This window comes from Dinoponera quadriceps, unplaced genomic scaffold (genome assembly GCF_001313825.1).
Source record: "Dinoponera quadriceps isolate SergipeBrazil2010 unplaced genomic scaffold, ASM131382v1 scaffold3289, whole genome shotgun sequence".
Classification (NCBI taxonomy): domain Eukaryota; kingdom Metazoa; phylum Arthropoda; class Insecta; order Hymenoptera; family Formicidae; genus Dinoponera; species Dinoponera quadriceps.
This window is the reverse complement of record NW_014558238.1, coordinates 1,898,023-1,919,892: the sequence shown is the minus strand read 5'-3', so window position 1 is coordinate 1,919,892 and position 21,870 is coordinate 1,898,023. Positions and strand designations below refer to the sequence as shown.

General features: G+C 36.4%; 1 protein-coding gene across 12 annotated transcripts; it reads right to left on the bottom strand.

The window, feature by feature from the left end:
• Positions 1 to 3,655: 3,655 nt before the first annotated feature.
• On the bottom strand, positions 3,656 to 20,454 carry LOC106749781 (protein unc-13 homolog D). 12 transcript variants are annotated; one of them, XM_014629588.1, is made up of 19 exons: positions 20,066 to 20,454; positions 15,961 to 16,119; positions 15,269 to 15,512; positions 9,443 to 9,607; positions 9,192 to 9,370; positions 8,969 to 9,013; positions 8,743 to 8,902; positions 8,123 to 8,646; positions 7,887 to 8,036; positions 7,676 to 7,813; positions 7,394 to 7,585; positions 7,018 to 7,312; positions 6,568 to 6,926; positions 6,252 to 6,441; positions 5,879 to 6,185; positions 5,399 to 5,479; positions 4,807 to 4,930; positions 4,504 to 4,697; positions 4,183 to 4,277 (listed from the first exon to the last, which is right to left on the bottom strand). In XM_014629588.1, the coding sequence occupies exons 1-19, from the start codon at positions 20,164 to 20,166 to the stop codon at positions 4,183 to 4,185; spliced, it is 3,702 nt and encodes a 1,233-aa protein (XP_014485074.1). In that variant the 5' UTR covers positions 20,167 to 20,454. The 12 variants fall into 12 exon arrangements, with proteins under 12 accessions (XP_014485076.1, XP_014485086.1, XP_014485085.1 ...); XM_014629589.1 differs by lacking the exon at positions 20,066 to 20,454 and adding an exon at positions 16,643 to 16,659; XM_014629590.1 differs by lacking the exon at positions 15,961 to 16,119 and having other exon boundaries at positions 3,656 to 4,277; positions 20,066 to 20,453.
• Positions 20,455 to 21,870: the final 1,416 nt, after the last annotated feature.

The window sequence follows — 21,870 nt, the reverse complement described above, 5'->3', positions numbered from 1 at the left end:
TTACTAAAGTTCATGACAATATAGATGACAATGAAAGTTACATACTAAAGAGAAAATAGATATTTAAATAAAATGCTATAATTTTCGTTTACATTTCAATAATTGATCACACGTCAATTACGAAATTAGTATATATATATTTTTTTTTTCACGAAATTAATATATATATATATATATTTTTTTTAGATTAGTACATATATATACTTGTCGAATTTATAGCCTAATTAATAAACATGAACTGTCGCGACAATTTTATAAACTAGTGAGATAAACTTTCAACTTTTCTCGCCCGATCGTTCCGTTACGGTTGTCTCACAAACTATCCGTGGAATACCGCATATACATATTGAAATGTTCTTCAATTGAAAACAAGTTTAAAAGCAGTTATTAAAAATTATCTGCATTTTCCATAAATTTTATTTTATACGCAATTTTATACGCCGAGTGATACGGTCGTATCTCGTGTTCTTTAAATTTTCACTTATCAATAGAAAAACTTTGCCATATTGGCTCAATAAAATCCCGAGATAAATTTTAGTCGGTATTATTTAAAAACGCCCTACACATGAGCTTACGTTGCGTGCATCGGGTACTGTGTCACTTATGCTAATTTCAAAACCTTTTGAATCCCGGCGGAGGGTTCCGAGGGCACGAATTGTTCCTTCGGATCTTCGTGTCAGCGTCTCGTCACTGTCACGTGGGATTAGAATCCGGTTTTCGATTCACGCTGCACCCTGTCAATGAAAATAATAACGACGGGCGCGCGCGGAGCCGCGCGCTCTCGGCGCACACGCGACGACCGTATTGTAGACCGCGCGCGACGCTCGTCATCGGCAAAATGAAGCGCTCGCTTTGTATCGTCAGGAGTTTACCGCGGTGCAAACACGTCGCTTGCCGTATCACTGTCGATTTAATTGCAATTTCCATCGCGAGCGAAAATTACCCACGCGGATCCACGTTTAAGCCCTCCGGGATAGAAATGGTGTTTCTTCCCTCGAACTGAAAGCGCATTACCGTCCACTCGTGACGAACGTGCGTATTAACCCTTTAGATATCAGGGGAGACGGTGGAAGGTCGTTTCGAAATTGCTTTTCATGAGCGAGAGAGAGAGAGAGAGAGAGAAATGTATACATAATTAATATATATTTAACATATTTAATAATGCATTTATACATGTACTCTTTTGCAATATTAATATGAGAGAAATTACTAATTAATACTATATATAAATATATTTATGTAATATTAAATAATCATACACACACAGTAGTAGTCAATATAGATTATTTTGGTAAATGTAGTAAAACGCAAACTTACTCATTATATTTAGCAAAGAAGAATATCGATATATATTTTTGTCGATACACCGGAGTCGCAACATGATTTTGAAAAGAGAGTTTTTTTTTTATCAATATACGTCAATAGGGAATGAATGGAATTCACCTCTGAAAAGATTTAGGAGAGCTACATTTCAATAGATGAAATGGAAATGTACGAAACAATGATATGAATTTTAAACCGCTTTTTGTATTCCATGCGACGAAATTTGGCTTACTATTTGAAGGGTTAAATGCATCCGAATTCGGTGGCTCTTCCGCAAATAGTGCCGCGCTCACATCGTGCCGTTTTGAAATCGTTTTAATTGCACGTGCACTCGGCCGCGTGCGATTGTTATTGATCAATAGTCATCATCAGCTGGCTTGCACAGCACTGTCATATATCGATTCAGTATTCTCGGTAATTATGGATTCTCTATGTACGTCATTGCTTAGCGTGTGCATATTTCGGCCCGGTTAATCGCACATAAAGTTCGTGCAAAATATGCCACAGATGCGAAGCGAAATGTTATATACGAGATGAGAGGACGCAGCCATCCATATTTTCGTGTCTTTCGAGCAAAAAATGTTCATTTCATCAAAGTTCAAATTAAACTTTTATTACCGTTGCAAATTTGAAAAGGAGCGCGGCAGGAATAATTGGCTTGCGAATTGCGTATCGGGGTTCTATCAAAAAATCGAAAATTGTAAGTTATTCATAAAATCATAATTGCATCAGGCCACGAAGATCGCAATTCACATTAGTTGAACGCTGAGCATAAACAGCGTCATTACCGCGCTTATGAATACCAAACAACAGCGTTAAACTACCGCGGAAATGCAATTGTTTTTTTAGTAGCGTCCTATATTTCTTCGAAATAACATGTAACTAGTTGTCTACCTTTAACGCGTAACTTCATAACTGTCGAAATTTGAATAAAAACAAAGCGGAAAGATTTTACGGACAGTTATAAGTTGGATAAATAATCTTCGGTAAATGTGAACGTAAGATGTTATATAAACGATGTATTGCGATTTGGATAAATAATTTGTTATTGCGTCTGGATTTTAACGCGTACTAAGACGTGCTCAGCATACCCGGTATTCTCTTCTTTCCCTTTCGTAAATTTATGTGCCATTCCACGAAGCATCATCCGGTATACAATCACAAACGTGGTTGTTTTCTCAAGAGAAGTGGTCCAGCCGCAAACGGCACGCGGCTTTGGGGATTAAAAGACTACGTGGTTTCTTGTAACGCCGTAAACGTACAGGAGTTCTACCAAAAAGAGATTCCTATGTAGTCTGTCGTAAAATTTATAACGGAAGGAGGTTGTAATTCAACTGACCGTACTAAAGAGAAGTTTGTTAGCACGCTTTATTGCAATTTGGAAGCTATTTGCGTAACTATTCGTGAGTAACGTCAAAGTAAACGATAAAGGAGGAGAATTGATTTTACTATTATTCTCGAAATACTTTAAATTTAAATATTGCTACATAATTTAATGTTATAGTAAACATTTCTTTCGCCTCTTTTGCGGTAATAAATTAAATCGCCTAAAGTATTAAGCAATTAATTTTAAAATTTATTATATTGTTGTGTTTTTGTTCACCGGTTATTTATTAAAATTGTTAAAATTTAATTGCTTATCAAATATCATTGACGCGTTCTGATATATAAAATCAACTTATTAAAGCACCCAAGTATCTCTGTGGTGATGCTAGTGCCATCTTTGCGCTGAACAGCGAACTGTTTAATTCTTCTCCTCTTGATATCATTTGGGAATAAAATAATTTTTATATATGTGTAAGTTATATTATTTAATATAATTATAAAGACACTATACTTTATATGCTAAAATCATACATAACTTTATTATATTATAATTGTAAACTTACCGTTTAATTTGTGTAATTTTATGATAAATCTTGAGGTAAGTCGTATTTTGCCCAATAGATGTTGCTATAATTGACTTTTAGGAATACAAGCTTTTTCTGTCGGTCATTAAAGATAAAGCAAATTATTTCTAGATAAATATTTTTTATATAATCGAGACAATTTAGTTTATTACTTGACATTGTTTGAGGAATGAGATGTTTACTTCAAGAGATATTTTAAGAAGAACATGAAGAGAAATTTACGTTGTAATTTAAAATTAATACATCTAAAATAAATTGGCATATATTTATATTTAAAACTCAAAGTCATAAAATATATAAAATGACAAAGTATAAAAATTAATTCGATATTATTTTTATAATATATGATGCGAAATCCGTTAAACACTTTTTTTATTGTCGTTTACTTAGTTTATTTGATAAAAAATGTGTAACATTATTGATTGATTATATCATATATTATTTAATCATTCTAATATTATTAGGATCTATGTACATACTCCACTCATCGAACATAATTAGGTACACGTATACAATAAACTTGCATTATATCGCAACATATAAGTTTGTCAAAAATATATCTAAGTGTATAATATAGCCGCTCAACTTCTATCTATAATAAATACAAATATCGCTCGTAAGTAGCACTTACTCAGCCTTAGAGTTTTCCGTTTAAAGTTTCGAAATGCGGTATACACTTTGTGATTTTCTCGAATGTATAAAAACGATCAAAATTATATATAGACAGCCTTAAACACTCGCGAGCATTGCGCTATAAAATTTATGACAGTGCGAAAGTTCTAAAGCACATTCGTTAAAAAATGTATACAACGACTTTTTGTAAGGCAATGCTGGTGAATTAATATTGAAACATCTTGTATAGACCGAATTGCTTGAATTTCAACATATTTTGTATTATATACTTTCGAAAGTTATTCAAACGTAGGTCCACGTCGAAGCTATTTATTGATCATTTGGAGTTCGCTTTAGTATTAAGTTTTGAAATGAAATCCGTCGCCTGATTGTCCCCTTTGCGATGCTCCAATGCGCGGATTACGTCCGTACCTGGAAAATTTGCATATATATAGGAATTAATGTATGGCAAATATGCAAATAAATTATGCGTGTGTCGAGCGTTATACTTCAAGCTTAAAAAATCAAATACAGTATTATCGTCAACGAGGTCGAAGTAATTTGATTATTTAAACATCGTAAGTCACGAACTATCATTGTTTCAGAAACATGATTGGATAGAAACTAATTTTCTATTGTATGTCATTACAATACGTACTCTTCTTGGTTGGGCGAGAAAGTTTTAAATGAACTTGTTCTAAAGTTTCGAAGCCGCTTTCTGGCTCAGTGTCGGGAATTTCACTGAATGGTAGGAAAGCTTCAGCCATGAATCTCACTCGAAGGAAATCCTTGTCCTTGACCTCAAACGACACTATAGCGTCTTCTATTGCTCTTTGTTCCTGACTAAGAGGACTGAAAAGTCAGAATTTTTATAAATATTCTACATTCTATACTTCATTTGCCACACTTATTTATAATAATTTCGATATGTAATAATAACAATCAGCAAATTGTTACTAACATGTGGAATGTTTGGTCAAAAAGAGGAAACAGCGTTTCTTTCTGTACGTGTGTCTTCGGCGGCTTAATTTCGGTGAATTTTTCTTCAGGCAGCAGCCTGATCTTCACGTAGGAGTCGCATTTGCCTGGAAAACAAACATAGTAAAACTGTATCGTATGTAATGCGTTCAAATATTCGAGGAAACCCAGTGTGAAACTATTCATGCACGGTGAAGGTGATTATCACTGCCGGCGCAATCTATTTATATCGATGAGGTACTTTGATATAAAACTTCAATTTAATCACTTGGCGTTAATCGCTTCAGACGATTTGCGACTCTGAGTGAAATTCGTTCACTAATAATAATTTTAGAGAACCTCATAGATAAGGTTGCAATTAATCGACGTAAACAATACTCAGTGTCAATATTCGATTTTTTTGAAGACCAGGAAGACCATTGTGTTTTCTAAAGACTATTTTTTCTACTTTGTACGAAATGTCAATGCAAATCCGTGCCATGCATCTCCAAAATGCTGTTTCCGCGAGGACAGGCAATTTGATAAAGAATCGTATAACAATGATGAGGAAGAACTTTACATTTGCTTTTACATACTTGTCTTCCCTTCTTTCAATCTTTGTTTAGATTTCGAGTGCAGTTTACGCTCGAGAGTAGACAGCTTGCTTATAAAATCTCCTACAAAATCGAGAATAAAAATATATCTCCTTCTTTCCAATTCCGCGATCATTTACACCAACGATAATTGTATATATTGAGGTCTCTAAAATTTTTAATTCATTTGCAAAAGAGAAAGCCATATATTTATTCGCAGCGAATTAGCTATCACAAATATTTAGCCTGAATTGCAAGTTTATTTAAGATTATTTAACGCCCATTCGTACCACTGGATATTTCATTTATTACACCATTTTCTCTTCGCAATTATAAACAATATTTCGCGTTTTTTTAACCGAGAAAACTTGAGGCCTTTTAGTAACGATGTTTCTTGTAGTTTCGCAAATACTAATGTTGCACTGTCACATACGAGTAGATACCGTCGAGTTTTTCCTCGTGAAAATATGTTATCGCACTTACCATTGCTATCCATGCAGCGGAGATTCCTGGCACTCATAATTTGTATATTCAAGGAATTATCAATGAAATGAGCTTTGACGGTGATAAGACCATACATAGGTTCTTCCATTTCCTTCTGCTCTTCGATACGCTCTTGATGATAACGATGTATAAGCTCGGCGGTTTCAAGCCCGTGCAATTTTAAGAGATTCTCGATTTTTTCCAACACTTGCACGTTCGCGGTCTCGTCGGCACCAAAATTGAAGAATCGTATGAGAGTATGAAGGGTGCGATGCAAATTGGAGTAAAATGCTGGCGGTCGTCGTTTCTGTTAGCAACAAAATGATTTCGTCATAAAACTGAGACTCTTTGCGTCCGTATTTCTGACAAATACCTCTAAATTATTGTTGACTAGCTCATACAGCGTCTGCGACATGATCTCCCAAATCACCAGGAGAACTCTATTAAAGTTATCCTCGTTGAGATTATCATGCAAGGTGGTTAGATTACTGTCTAAATACTGTAGCAGACGATCCATCGCGTTGCTGGTCGTATCGATTAATTCGGCGCCCTCCATGAGATACCTGAGAACACAATCTCTCAGTGACTTCAAGAGATAACTAAGCAGAAGCAAATAATAATCTTATCTGTTATGAATTACAAAGATTATTGTCTAATTGCAAGAAACATGCATTTTGCATTCTACGCACCTGCTCATCGCCGGAGCCATTTTGTTGGCTACGACTTCCAACAACTCTATGATCTTATTCCTCACAGTATCCGCGGCATTGTCAATGATAAGCTGAAGAGTCTGTCGGCAACGATCGGCTTCGTTTTGAGTTTTGACTTCTCCTAGGGCTTTTACAATGTTTTGCAATCCTAAGTCGTCGGCCAACGGTGCGATTGATGTTCTGATGTAATCGATATTATTAATGGCGAAGCACCAAGCGGTCGATATTGTAAACTTCTTCTCGTAAACGCTGCTCTGCGAGAGCTGCTCCAGTTCCGTCGTCACCTCCGCTTTACTCGCCATCTTGTCGGCGTATGCGATGGAACATTTACAGATGTCCTATGAGAGAGAAAGAATTATTTTGTTATAAATTATATGAAAAATGGGTTGCTCAAGATTAACAATGTTATGGAAAAATTCGCAAACTCACGTCAATGATTTTTGCTATAAACGTATACGATCCTTCAACGTCGGGCCAGGCTAGCTGCGTCCAAAATACTTTGATCTGATAGAAAATAGTTAACGTATCTACAGCGCTCGAACTATATTGCACACTGTTGTCAACCGCTTGCAAAGTATCGAATTCGACCGCCCTGTCAATGCGTTTAAGCGCCTTGTACACGGCAATATCCAACCAATGTCCAACACCGCCTCGGAACCACTCGTAGTAACTTTGTATTTTCATATCTTGTAGCTGCCCTTCGGCACAAAGTACTTGACCGAGACTGTAAATTAGGTATTCAGTTATTAGACGAGCGAGTTGCTTCACGTTATTGTCGTCTTGGCTTTGTAGGTTTGTAACTCACACTGCGTATCTTTGAAGCGAAAGATAAAGCTCGAACAATGTCGTGCCCAAGCTTAACTCTGCATCGGCGGTGCTATCGATTTCAATTCGCTTCAGTCTAGCGCATACGTCCTCTACGATGATCATACACATGTCACTAATTCTCTTCTCATATGCAATGTATAGTAATCTTGCGTACGGAACGTTGACTTTCCTAATATCATAATAATACAATTTAATATACAATTGCATATATATATGTCTTCGATGTGTTTATAGCGTTTTCCAAGGTAGACCGACTCACTTTATAAATAGTTTGTCATAATTATCAATGGCCTTTTGTAAATCCGTTCTAATCAGTTGGATCACTTTGTTGTGATATCTAAGTGCATCTTCGTCCGACTCAGTTTCAGGTGAATTATTGTTGAGTATGTGCTCGAACCTTCAATTAAAGTATCAAAACGGTCAAGGTTACCGATTAAGACGTATAGATTGATAAATTTCTTTTTACTTACCATTCGGCACAGCCTTGTATAACCGTGTATTCTAAACTTTGAAGTACATCTAATTTAGAACCGTCAGGTTCCGGAAACCAAGAGTACATCTTGACTGGAAAGAGGTCTATGTCCTCAGGAACTTTCAAAGAAGATATGGATGATAATATTCTAAAAAATCAGATAAAATAAAGCATCAATATCACATCAATTCGGGGTTGCAAGGTTATTAAAATTGCGGCAATGTGGAAAATTACCCTAAAATAGCGGATAACTGCATCATGGCGTTCTTATCTCCCAAAATCAGTCTTCGAATTTTTCGTACGCTATTTAAACATGAATACAGAACTTTTTTGGTGGCATCCCAGAAGAGTCTGATTTCGTCAGCGGAGAACAATCCGTTGTCCATCGGCCTGAGCAAATCGACCGCGAGCTTATTGAAAAGCGTGAAACTCAACGGATGTTCTTGATGAATTCTGGCATATTCGACCCATTGCGCCAGAGCGAGATTCCTGGCTAGTAAGCCACGTTGTGCGCTGTGTTGAAGTATGAGAGCTTCGGCTGGTCCGGACCAACGACCACACCAACAGTACTTCTCGATCTTCTCTGTCTCAATCTCATGAAGCAACAACACTCTCAGCAGGTGTCGATGTTCCTGCGCAGCCACTTGTGCATTGTGTTCCGCACTGAAGGCTAATCGAAGCTTTACGACGCCCCGACGTTTGGTTTTGTTCTTTTTCTCGAGAGCGTACCACATAGTATGCCCTGTCGTGGGTATATCCTGAAAGGAAGTAATTTCAAAGTGGGAATATATATTTTATGAGTCGCAAACACATTTCAAACGTGTCCAAATTAAATATTGTAACCAATATTTTACCTTTAACGGTATTCTACATCGACCAATGAATTCGTTATCGTGACTACCAGTCGTAGCTGTAACTGCGATTTCCTTGGCTAATTTGACTAAGCCACGAACACCCTTTACGTCCCTAACTTTGCTCATTTTTTCAGGAACAGTTTCAGCTGCGTCAAAATCCCTGAAATACATTGTGTTATAATCACAATCGTTAAATAATAACATTATTATAACATAAGTCACTTACCACACTTCAAGGCACAATATGTCATTTTCCGGATCCTCCAGTGGTCTGAATGATAAATAATAAAAACACATGAATAAAATCGTAAAGTATATAACTTTTTTAAAGATTTTAAAACGGTTGTAAGATTCAGCATGAATTTATAATAAAAATGTTATATATTCAAATTACAGTTGATCTGAATTCTTTTGTAAATACAAAAAGACAAGTGACTGTTTTCACTTACAATTCAAAGTGTTCCTCCCAAATTGGACTGAGGGTACACGTTTTTACTGCGGTGTTGTACCTCCTGGTCGGTGCCGATTCGAGGTAAAGAGCGCAGAAAGGATCGCTTTTACCGTTGGAGTCTTTGGAGACTAATTCTTTGGCTTCGATCACTTCAACGTTGAGATGCAATTCTGGTGGCTAAACGTGAGCAACAAATTGCTTAGACGGATGTACAACAAAATCAGCGCACGTCAAAGCTGCTATAGTCACCTCGAGACTTCGTGTTTCCTCCAACACTCTCTCGTGTGTTTCGTTGTCGATTTTGAAAGCACTCTGTAAATGATTCAGAAGAGCTTCCTGACTACACTCGTTGGACACGTCGAAGCCAATTTGATGTTGAGCCATACGCACCAGGGCGGCATAAAGTTCCTCGATCTAGAAATAGCGTAGCAAACATAACATTAATTGCAAGGTAATTGCACAATTCTGTCGAGAGTATATATACACAACAATACGATACATTTTATCATCTGATAGTTGGTATTAAAGACCGGTTAATATTTTGTGTATGTCGGTTTGTCGAATATGACTCTGTGATAATGCTTTTAATTGGCACGTTTATTAATCTTGCACGACAATACTTGTCGATAATATAAGAAAATATCAAGCGTTGTTTTTGGAATTCTGTTGAAAACGTCACTGTCGAGTCAGCGTACAAAGTCTTCACTCTAAATATTCAAGCATATTTCGTCCAAATTGTATGCAAATAAGATATGTCTTGACCTTTGACATTAAGAGTTTAAAAAGTAAAGAAATTATTAAACGAAAGAAATAGAATTATTATTAAAAAATTAAGAAAATGGCAGGTGCTGACGGGCTATATAAATAAGCGAGAGGAAACGAGTATGAAAATCTATGACAGACTAATTAAACTTTCCATAGAACTGGCAATATCTGCATCAGCTACATCACAGGACGACGCGTAAACTGTTTTACATATTCTCGATATATTATTATTACTCGCGCGTAATTGCGATCGCCCAGGATATATCACCGACCAGACTCACCGTCATGGCTTGAAGGAGCGCAATGTTCCTACGTTCAATTTCAGCTTTCGGAATTCCGCAAAACGTATTCCTCATTCGATTGAGGGTGGCCGTCCCTATGGGCGGATTTATGCTCACCATGTTTAGCCTCATACAGTTCCTGTATACAGCCTCATTCACTCCCGAACTCGAGCAACGCTCACGAATATCGCGCCAGATCGTCACGCAGTTACGTCGCGCACATTTTAAAGTTTCCAGTTTTCCCACAGTTTTCTCGCGATACACGCTATTTGACACAGTTTTCATTACACGTCACAATTAAACCGTTTCCCTAGTTCGCGACACTCTGGCACTTTTCTTAAGCGAGTCGCCTCGAACAGTCCCAGCGACGATAATGGACAATAGATCTAAAGAAGAGGAATCTAGAGCGTCACGACAATGACCCGCGGAAGCGCAATACAGAAGATCGTGTTGTTAACAACGAACAATGACGTTCACGCACCAGTGATCCCGGTCTTAAGCAGACGTCGAACTTGTTCGTCACATTCGGTTCCCGCGTGAAGACAAAGAATTGTACGGATGACTTCGACGGATTTATTCCTGATGGACAACAGGTGAGATTACTGCTTTCACTGGAGATTATTTTCCGGAAGCGTTTTACACCCTACCGATGACACCAACGACAATAGAGACGCAGAGAGAGAGGGAGCCGATTTGTCGCGGGCGCGATCGACGAATTTCACCGCTGCATTAAACGAACTTTGTCGGCCAACGATGAACTCCTACAATGACCACGACCTTTCTTATCGACAACGCGCCGACTCGTCGCATATTCGATAGCGCGTATGCATAATCGGCAGCAGTCAATCGTACCACGCATAAATTGTGACACTATTCGCTATCAACGGACTATGACATAAGCGTGCAATATTACACTAACCGGCCAGAAGGCAGGATAAGATTATGGTCGTTAATAAAGTTCATGCTGTAATCATAATAAATGTGATTTTATTTTTGTATGATTCATGCATGTGAATGTAAAGGAGACAATTATCAAATGTGTACAAATAATTAATAATCGATTAGTAACGTATTCTGTTGAAATCAGCAAATTTTTTTATATTTTGCATACTCCGCCACTCACAAGAGTCTTTTAATTTCTAATGAAGGTTACGAAGTTAACGATAGCACGTGAAAAGGTCAGAATTAGGACACAACCTTCAATATCAATGTCCACTAGCGAGTAGAGTTGGCAAGCGTAATTGACTCTGACAGTGAGATTCAGTTTATGTTACATTTCACGGCTTGAAATGTTGTTGATGCATAGTTTTTCCTCGAACAAATAAAACACTTCGAGATTAGAAAATGTTTAACATGCATTAACAGCTCTCCATTATTTTCTACCGCATCGCGAATCTCTTTTGCAATGATATTTTTCATTTCTTTTTTTCCACGATACGCGGAAAGCAAAGTGCGAGACTATGAGATATCATAATTAATTATTTGAAAAAATGTGGAAACCAGTAGCGAATCTGGACAGAGAAGAACTGTGTTATATCCCGTTTAGAATGACCCACGAGACAAGTGCAACCACAATGCGTTCATACGTTCGTACAATTGCGTCCAATGAAAGTTGATATACCGACAATTAGCTCATTGGCCACTAAGGCGCATCAAGACACCCGTTGTATGATAAACGGAACGTGTGAATGCTTGAACATGTTTTCGTCCTTCGTATCCCGTCCCGGTCTAATTTTCTTTGAATTATGCAATTTCGAGCTGGTCCAACTCCACGCCCACTCTAATACCAATTCTATTTTTCGACGAGGATGAGTCCGTTTAAGAGATATGCCGGTTATTTGGTGTACCGCGACGTCATTGCGATTATTCCTTTTTGTCGTGTTAATGTGGTTGTACGATTTATGGTGTGTCATGATTTATAAAGTCTTCACAGATGCGCAGATGGACAGATGCGTTATGTAGAGTTATCCGACTCGTATCCGACGAGGAATTTAATGCGAACATTTAAGACTTAATTACCGCGCGCGCGCGCGCGCGACAAAGGATTTAATAATCTTAATAATCCAAGACTGTTTCATACACAAGATGTATGAGAGAATAGATATTTATACACGTTATATAATAATGGGAAAGACAATAACATATGATTGTGTGAAAAAATTGTCTCTAAAAAGATGGAGAACTCACGAATACACTAAACGCAATGTCACTAATTATTTAAATTATATACATAGTAAACAATACGATTGCTATTAGTTGAGAAACGATATTTAAATTTAGTTTGGTTGCGGTCATTGAAAGCGCGTGACATTACCATTCGTGACGATTCGATACGTTTTTAAACTACGTCTCTGACAATTTGCCAGTTTTTCGAGAGGCTATTGGACAAAGTAGAAGAAAGCGGCTTAACCCAGTTTTTCAAATAACGACTTAATTTTACGATTTAACAAGTACTGAAAACCGGACTGCATAACTCGTGACTGCGCTAAGTTGCTCGAATGCTAAAAAATTATATCCATATTACAAATATTATATGCATATCTTTGAATATATATACGAATTATAGAGTTATATCAGTTGAGACTGCTTAATTGTTTCATTTATTTTTCACACATAATATTTTCAATTTTTATCAAATTGTCAGAGTTTTGTATTACAGTTTAATTTTAATCTTCTTGTTTGGAATACTGACGTTTGGCTCGTAACGTTGGTAAACATTACACTCATTTTTATATTAAATATTATAACAAAGAGACAATGCTAACAATTTCATCGATAAGATCAATTCACATTCACAGTGGTCATAGGATCACAACACATAATAGAACTCTGTTTCACCAAACTACGTTCGAAGCACACACTTCTTGCGTAACTCACCGAAGGTCTTTTCATGTATTAAAACAGAAAATTGTTAAATCAACGAGGAAAGTTTATATAATTTTTCACCAATCAGCTGAACGATTTGTCAATCGTAAGTAACGAAGAAGTACACCGCGTTTTATCGTCTGGGAACCACCTGTCGCAGGTACATTGCAAGGATATCTGACTGACAATCCGGTCGGTTGAGAAGCAATTAGCGACAAAACTAGAGAAAGTGGTCAGGATAACCAGAGTAAGGCAACAAGACAGGAACTTGACGGAGGCGAGCACTACACTGCCAGGAATAGATGGACCGACGGATCAGAGTCGTCGTACGTCGACTAGATGACTTCGTAGTAGTGTTACGTTGTACATTTGCTAACGCACGAACACGTGGATCTCATTTCCGATTGAGTTTAACTGCTCGATTGAACGTAGAGTATAACACCCCGGTATACGGAGGGTGTACATACGGATAATATAATTATATCGTATTGTCCATGTTTCTGATGGGCAAACTATCATCGTATATCATACGTGAATCATACGCGGCACAAAGAGGATGTCAAAGTGAAATTGTTTCATGAGTCGAGTCTCAATTTCTTCCGCAACTTATTGAATCCGCATTTGTTTCGTTTGATTGTTTTGATAGCACAAATATTATAATAAATTCTACGATTTTTTATCTTTGTTAATTGCATTAAAATATTTATTTCACCGACGTAAAATATATAGAGTGCGATACTGCGTTTTAATACGACGACGATCGTTTTGTATCAAAGTTCAACTTTAAACTTCTCGAATGAACGACTGATTCTTGAATCAATAAAAATTTATTGGGACACTTTATCGAGCATAATATTGCACGAGGAATAAATTATAGAAACGCGCGGATGAAAGAATATATTGATTTTGCAGTAATGAATTTCAGGCAATTAAATCATTTACGAGATCATAAATTATAAATAATACAATATTCTACTATACTTTCGTGTGTGTCGGATATAATCTGCATGTGCTTGATCAATGTAGAGGATTACAGCCATAGGATATCGTGCAAACAACTTTAACGTGTCAGCAAAATGTTTAATCAATTTCAGACTTACGCATTTTTCTTCGCTTTTAGTAAAAAGTGGTTCGTTGAATTTGACCAACCGCATTATTCGATATCGAAAGGAACAAACTCAATGATAAAATTAAAATCGTCGAAGAAAATCATGGCAGTGTTTCAAGTAGCAACGCAAGTAAACGTCTAACTTCCACTACCCTTCGTATCGGTCTGAGACCTTTGGAAAAATCAATATCACTACCGTTACCATCACGTGGCAGGACATACAACGATATATAGAAAATATGAGGTTTCGATCCGACGAGCAGGAGCATGAATCATAAATATCTATCGTGCATACCTGCAAGGATTATTATTATACTACAATAGCCCGGGGGTCCATAAATAAACGTTTCAAAGATTGTGCATAACACTTTTTATAAAACAATGTTTATGGATTTTAAGATAAAGATATTACAATATCGATATCATAGTCCTTTAAAATTAATAATTTTATTATGTTCTGATTTTTAGAGGTTATTTTAATGCCGTTATTTTTAACAATGAATCTTCTTATTAGTGAATAATAAATAATTTCGATCAGTTTTTTCAGCCGTTTATATATTAGAAATATAGATTTCCAATTACGCCATTGAAATCAATTTCTTCGTTTTAATACAGCTTTGATAGAGTTAATGTAATTATCAGACGAAAGCAGTTTCCCATGTCGGCGAACCTGTTTCGAATTATGCGATGTAAGTAAACGCGTTATTTAAGTTTCTTCCGAATTGAATACGGCTATTTCGATCTTGAACAGACCACCCCTTATCTATTGACGTAGGCGATGCGGTATGAAACTACTCGAAGTATTTTCAAGCAACACTCTGCGCGCTGTTAACGCGTGAGAATTCGTTCTCTCATCGGGAGTGATCGTTAATATGTCGAACTATACGATGAAACAAACTATATTGAAATAAAATCTCAGCAGGAAGCGAAATAATATCATTTCTAAAAAAACCTTGATCAAGATTATGAAACCATAGTTAAGCATTAGAAATATCGCGTTATTATGATTTAATAATGATTTAAAATGATGATAATGGCGTAAAATGCAATATTTACATTTAAGCCCATCGACTCGGCCACGAAATTTCGAGCATGCTCATGTTCATCTCTGTCGCTGTCGGTTTCCAGCAAGGCCTCGGTCGGTTCATCGATGCTGCCTTCTTCGCTCAAGGTGTCTTCCTCTTCTTGCGTTTCATCCCTCTTTTTAGGAAGCGGACCTTCTGCCTGTTCTTGTGCGCGAACTCTTTCTGCGAGTAGAGTGCCGAGATTTTCGAAGAAGCCGCCATCTGATTCTTGTATCCTAAAAACATATATTACTTTAGATTAATAACAGATCTAGAACATTATTTTTGAGAACATTTACTATAAAATTCTACATTTTCGGGGAATACTTTTATAAAATAAAAAAGTTCTTCTATTTTATAAAATATCGAGCTAGAAGATACCTATATATCTATCTTAAACGTAATTATATACATTTAAGAGACGCAAAAATATATAAATACAAAATACAAAAATACATATTATATATACTTCAAACTAAATATTTATTCAGTGCATTAACGAAACGTTTAGGCAATATTCTATATACTACAGTGCGCAAATAGATTAAGATCTAAGTAGATGAAGCGTGTATACAGTGCTCAATACTTTTACGTAGGTGTAACATTGAATTATTAAACACAAAGCTCGTACAAAATAGATCATATACGCGCATACACGCACACTCACGAAACATGTTATTTCACCTTTGGTTAATAAAATTGAATGCAGCAAATTTCCAATAGAATCTCGCGACGGTTACTTCTTTTGTTTCAGGCTTTTGTGACATTCGTGCAGCCGCGATCACATAGTAAGGATGCTTCTCGTCCAATTTTTCGAAATGCGCCATTATCCTTTTCTTAGTCCTTCAGCAAAAACACAAGATGTCTTCGAATAAAAATTCATGCAGGAGAAACCACGTTACGTAGTCGAGCGAGAAATATTCTCGTCGCTTACTGCTATCCTCGATTTTTATTTTTATCCACGATTTGAACTTTAACCCTTGTAATTTCAGATTGGAATGCAATGTAATTTTAGAATCGTCTTTTTGAATTCGCACTTTGGATACATAACAAAAATTCATAAAGAAGAAAGTTCAAGATATTGGAAACTAAAGAAATGTATAAGTGCTATTTTAAATATTGTTGACGGAAACGTGGTTACGACGAAGATTTAAATGTATCCTTTATATAAATGTCCGCACAAAATTCAACCGCACTTTAACAATAAATCTCTGTTGCAAAACACAGCAGCTCTTCCGATGGAAATACAATGCACAATGATATCAGCAAGTATCACTCCGAATAAAACTCTTTATGCAATTTGACGTTCAAAAGTCAATTCTAACGACTGCAACTCAACAACTACTTGTCGTATGGGCTCACATACATTTCCGTAAACTGGTCCGTTTTTGAGATCACCAAGTTCCCTTCTAATAAACTATATATGATTTTGTTCCACCTGCTTCGTACACAACGGCTTCGTACACACTGATTGTCGCAGTTTTAGAGTGCAGTCATATAAACCGGAACTTAATTGCTTTCCTGTTACGTAGACGGAATCCCACACGCGCACTGAATAGCGCCCGAGATTCCCACGATCGCGAATTATACGATCTCGCGGCCTACTTATTCCACGAAATTAATTGGCTCGTATCAGGCTTGACGTGTAGCTTTCGGTGTCGATGAAATGTGAACAGGCTAGTCTCTGTCTCTCCGCAAACTGCATAAGGAATCGGGTAACAGGTAGGAGACTGGCAGGTAGGAGGTACCAGGACGTATTCGCGGGCCGTTACACCAATAATTCGCATAGGCGTAAACAAAATTTTTCGATGAATATCTATAACGAACGCTTTGCGCGAACCTTACCTTGTAAAATTCAAGTTCACTTTATCTCAATGGATGAATCAAAATATAAAAAGATACGATAGTCAATCGAACTTAAATTAAGGAGAAATAGATTTTAAATAAATTAAAGGATTTGCGCTTTGGTTTTTCATTTCATTACTGCAATGAATTGAGGATTTACGTATACATATAATTTGGCCAATTATGGATAATTGATTCAAGAAGGATTCAGGTAGGATTTTAAAAATTCTACAATTATAGTAACAACGCAAATCTTCAAAGAGATGTTTTATTAAACACGGTTTTTACGTAATATAACAGGATGTTATTAACTTACTTAAACTCCCAGGCTTCAATTCTTTAACAAATTTTGTGTTAGCTGCTCTTACACTATCTTTCTTATCTGCAAGGAATGTATGAATATATTGTGCCAACAATTTTAACGTCTGCACGTGAAAATTATACGATATCAGATAAACGATGAATTTTACGAACGAGAGATAAGCAAATTAATTTATAACCTGTACCAAACAACGACGAATAAGCTCGAAGTGTGAGATTTATGTTTCCCTATTTGCTGATCATCAGATCATCTATTTCAAGAAACGAGTCACGTATTCGCATCAGAGCAACAGGAAAACTTTTTGACTCATTTCATTTTCAACCAGCCATCATTAATAATTGTGATCATGTTTTTTTCTTATTTGAAAGAAAAAAGAAATAAAGAAAAACAGTTAGTTATATCAATCGGTCTTCAATTAATGATGGTAGTAGTATAATTAAGTACAATTTAGTAGCCAAACTTTTGTCCAAACTTTTAAGTGCTTGTAGGGAGTTCGCACGAAGAGTAAGATGGGAAGTACGCTCTCGAATTACAGAAGCAAAAGGACAGAGAAGACATGTTCGCTGACTTGCGTCACTACTGCGTTCCTTTTTTCCTAGACGTTGCCACTGAGTTTTCCCGAGCCTCTTTTATTCTTGACTCAAGAGCGAAGTGATTCATGGTATCGCATGCCACTCGAGCATTCTGCAGTCGATAGTCGTTCGAAAAATGTATCTTGTTTTATTTTTCTTCGCCATCTACTTTTAACCACTTACGGTACGTTTCGCTGTATGTCTGGCTGTATATACAGCTATGCTGTTAGTCCGATCTTTTGCGCAATCTATAATATATGAAGCTGGAGTGTTGTTTTGCAAGTAATAAGCACAAGGTCTATTATGATGTAAGTCGTAGGAAGCCTTCAATAAGATGGACGGTCTCAAAACAATATTACAGCCTGGAGCGTCCGTACTTTCAATTTTAAACTAATCGATACGGTATATTATATATGACGTAAATGCGATCCACGTATTGCTTTACCAATAATCAATAACTATGGATTAAATTTGCGAATTGTTCAAAATGTTATTAATATTTCGCGCATAAACGAAACGTCAAGTTTGAAAAAAAAAAAAATTTATTTTATTCCAAAGTGTGCGTTAATTATTTATGACAACGCGAAATTACGCAATCCGTATCAATAGTGTACAAAAAATATCTTCACTCGAGAGGAGTTCGCTTCGGCTTCGCAAGTATCACAGAGCACGCTAATCGATTCCACAAATATTGGCGACTGTTCGACAAACGTACACCTGTGCCCACGACATTAGTGGGGATCTTTGTCCCGATAATATCAAAGAGCCAATTGATGCCGTGATATCCATGGTTCTGCTTGGCCGTTCACCTAAAGCGATGATCTAAGGCGCCATTCCCCTCTTCATTCGTCACTTCGTTTTTACTCGACAAGGAAATCTTGAAGGGGATTCCCTCGTGTGCTCCGACGTGACGCGCGCGGTATTTTCGCAGCGGCATATCGTTAAATCATGGGGAGTTGTAGGGAATATGGCAAGAATACAAGAGACAATTCTGTTTAATAAGTGCGTGTTTCTATTTTGGGATAATAATTTTTTATCTTTTTGAATTGCAATTTCTATCATTTATTGTGACATAATAGGTGATAAACAGTTTCAAATGCGCGCATCAATAAAATATTTATGTCGATGTAATCGGCTCGCATCCGACAAAATTTCGTTACGGATGAACGATTTCGTGTCGTGCATGCTAACGACTGCAGTTAATTATCTCTTACAAAGACGTCGGGAGATGCTTGTGAATCATATAGCGTCGCGCCGACCTTGAGCACCAGATCCCAGCATATACATATAGCATGTATACATATAGTTTTACATACACATTACGTATATAGCTCGGACTTAGTCGCGACGTATAGTCCCACCTCTGATGCACCATGTTGATCTCATTCTATTAATAGATCCTACATGAGCACCCGGCTACGTAGAATTTAATTTAATGTTTCGCTGATTTGTTTAAGAGCACCTCGTTTGTCACGGAGCGTTATCATCGATCGCGAAAATTACGAATATATATGCAGAACTCAGCGTTACCGACTCTTCAGTTTCATGTCAAAAATAGAATTTTCTACCATGTTGTGTGTGTGTGTGTGTGTGTAAACTCATCTTGTTTTTTTTAGATATTGTTATCATTGACGTGGCACCATTTTTTTTACATATTCATTTGTGCAATTAATACGTAAAATTTCCGTTCCCTTTTAAATTGTAATTTTAGTTGGTACTTAACGTCTTTAACGTTATTGCGACACGCTAGAATTAAATTGATTCACAATTTTTTACTCGTATTCTTCACTTGTTCAAGAGGTTCCATGTTTCTCTCGATATATTTTTTATTATGTCTAAGGTGTTTTTGACATACCAAGATCACAAGTGTTATCATACTTGAAACGATATATTTGAAGTTAATTATTGTTGTGAGTAAATTTACTCTTTCTGATAAATAATTATTATATATTAAATAATCACAAATATCTTACAGTATTTTTTGTCGAATTACAAAATTTGGGACGACCAGAAATCGACGTAACGAGACATGATTTTGACATTCCTTTACCTTGTCTCGTGCTCCGACTTTTCTTGTTGTTCATTCTCTTTCGCTTGCTTCTCTTCCACAATTTTATGATAAAAATCTTTCCACATGGTTTCTTCATCCATCTTCGCACCTCAATCTCACCGGTAATGTCAGAGAACACTTGTCCGAGTGCGACCTAATATTATTCTACCGGATGAGTACCGTTATCCTACGCGTGCGACTATTTGACAGTTAACTGCGTGACACTTGCGGAGAATTGCATACGTATGTTAATCGCGCACTCGGAGGAATATTCTTCGCTTACTAAACTGACGTACAGAAGGAATTTCAGTGCGTTTCGCAACGAAATGATGCCGGCTGGAGTTAAGGTCGATGTAGGTGCGACTAGCGTTCCATTTACTCGTGAATAGATTCAACATTCACAAGAATTTTCTGACTTCCCGGTAGATGGCACCTAACATCAGACCATAGAAAGCCTCCTCTTTTCTCTTCTTTATCCACTGTGCATATCTTACAAAGCTCGGAAGATTTATATAATATCACAACTTTATCTTTTGTATACCTGACTATATTTTGTTTATGAGAAAATATAATAACTTCTATTAAAATTAGTAATACTGTATTGAAAATATCTTTTTTATATATTGATAGTTACATGAACAAATTTAAAATGACTATTTAATACAAAATAGATTTTATCAATATCATTGAATCTTTACTTTGTTATTTATTTGACTTTTCGCTTTATTTATGTTTTTGATTCAAAAAGGCTAAGGAGTGAAAGAATAGGACAAAATGCAATAAAATACCATTAGAAATTAGAATTAATGTTAGAACTTATGTATTAATACACAGAAGAGATGCTTTGCTTGATTCTTTTAATACGTGGCTTATCTTATATTTATGATGTCAGATAATTAAATACAGTAATGCGTATCACGAGGTGTGCAGACGTATAAATGACTCAACATCTACGGATTTTATTATGTCATCTCGATGATATCATTTGTTCTTCATATGATCACTTTGTTGACCATATTAATGTTATCACGGAGTCACTAATGCAAAACCGTTGTAATACGTCAAGTAAACAATAGAATATTTTACATCGCGTGTGTCGTAATTCTCTTACGCGTGTCGGATCAAATTTTATCGCAAAAACTTTGATTTAACTCTCTCTTGAAATATAAGTCAAATAATATTTATGTGGCAAATATATTTTTTTCTTGTGAAAATTAATAATTACTAATATAACGACACTGACACAGCGTTATATTCAATGTAGCAAGCACATATATCATATAAAATATATGACTCTAAAGAGTATATCTATAATAATATTCTCATCATCGATAACAAAAGCAAACACATAGGCAGTTGATAGGAATTTCAATTCTGCTTAGATATTTTGTAGCCATATTTTATAATAAACACCACACAACAACAACGTAAAGGCACAATATTGCTAATTTTAGACCAGTACCTGGGTGGAATTGATTCCTGGCAAGCTGCTGTCGAGACTGGCGTCGCGATCGTAGCATTGCTCGAACGCAGGCGCCGCGTCGATAGCCGTCCTGCTCGATACTATACATGTGTCACTGCGAATGTGTTCCAGCATGGCGAAACATCAATAACATTTTTGTCGCATCGTAACATAAAAATTACTTAGTTCCCAATTGTCTGTGCATCGAGCAGTTCTTTTTTTCCAGATAGCTGATAATAATTATTGCTTCGTATATTTTCAACATAACTTTTTTCCACTATCTCTGTCACATTTACGAGGTGATATTAATGTCTGCTCAAATGTATGCATAAATTTTCCATCT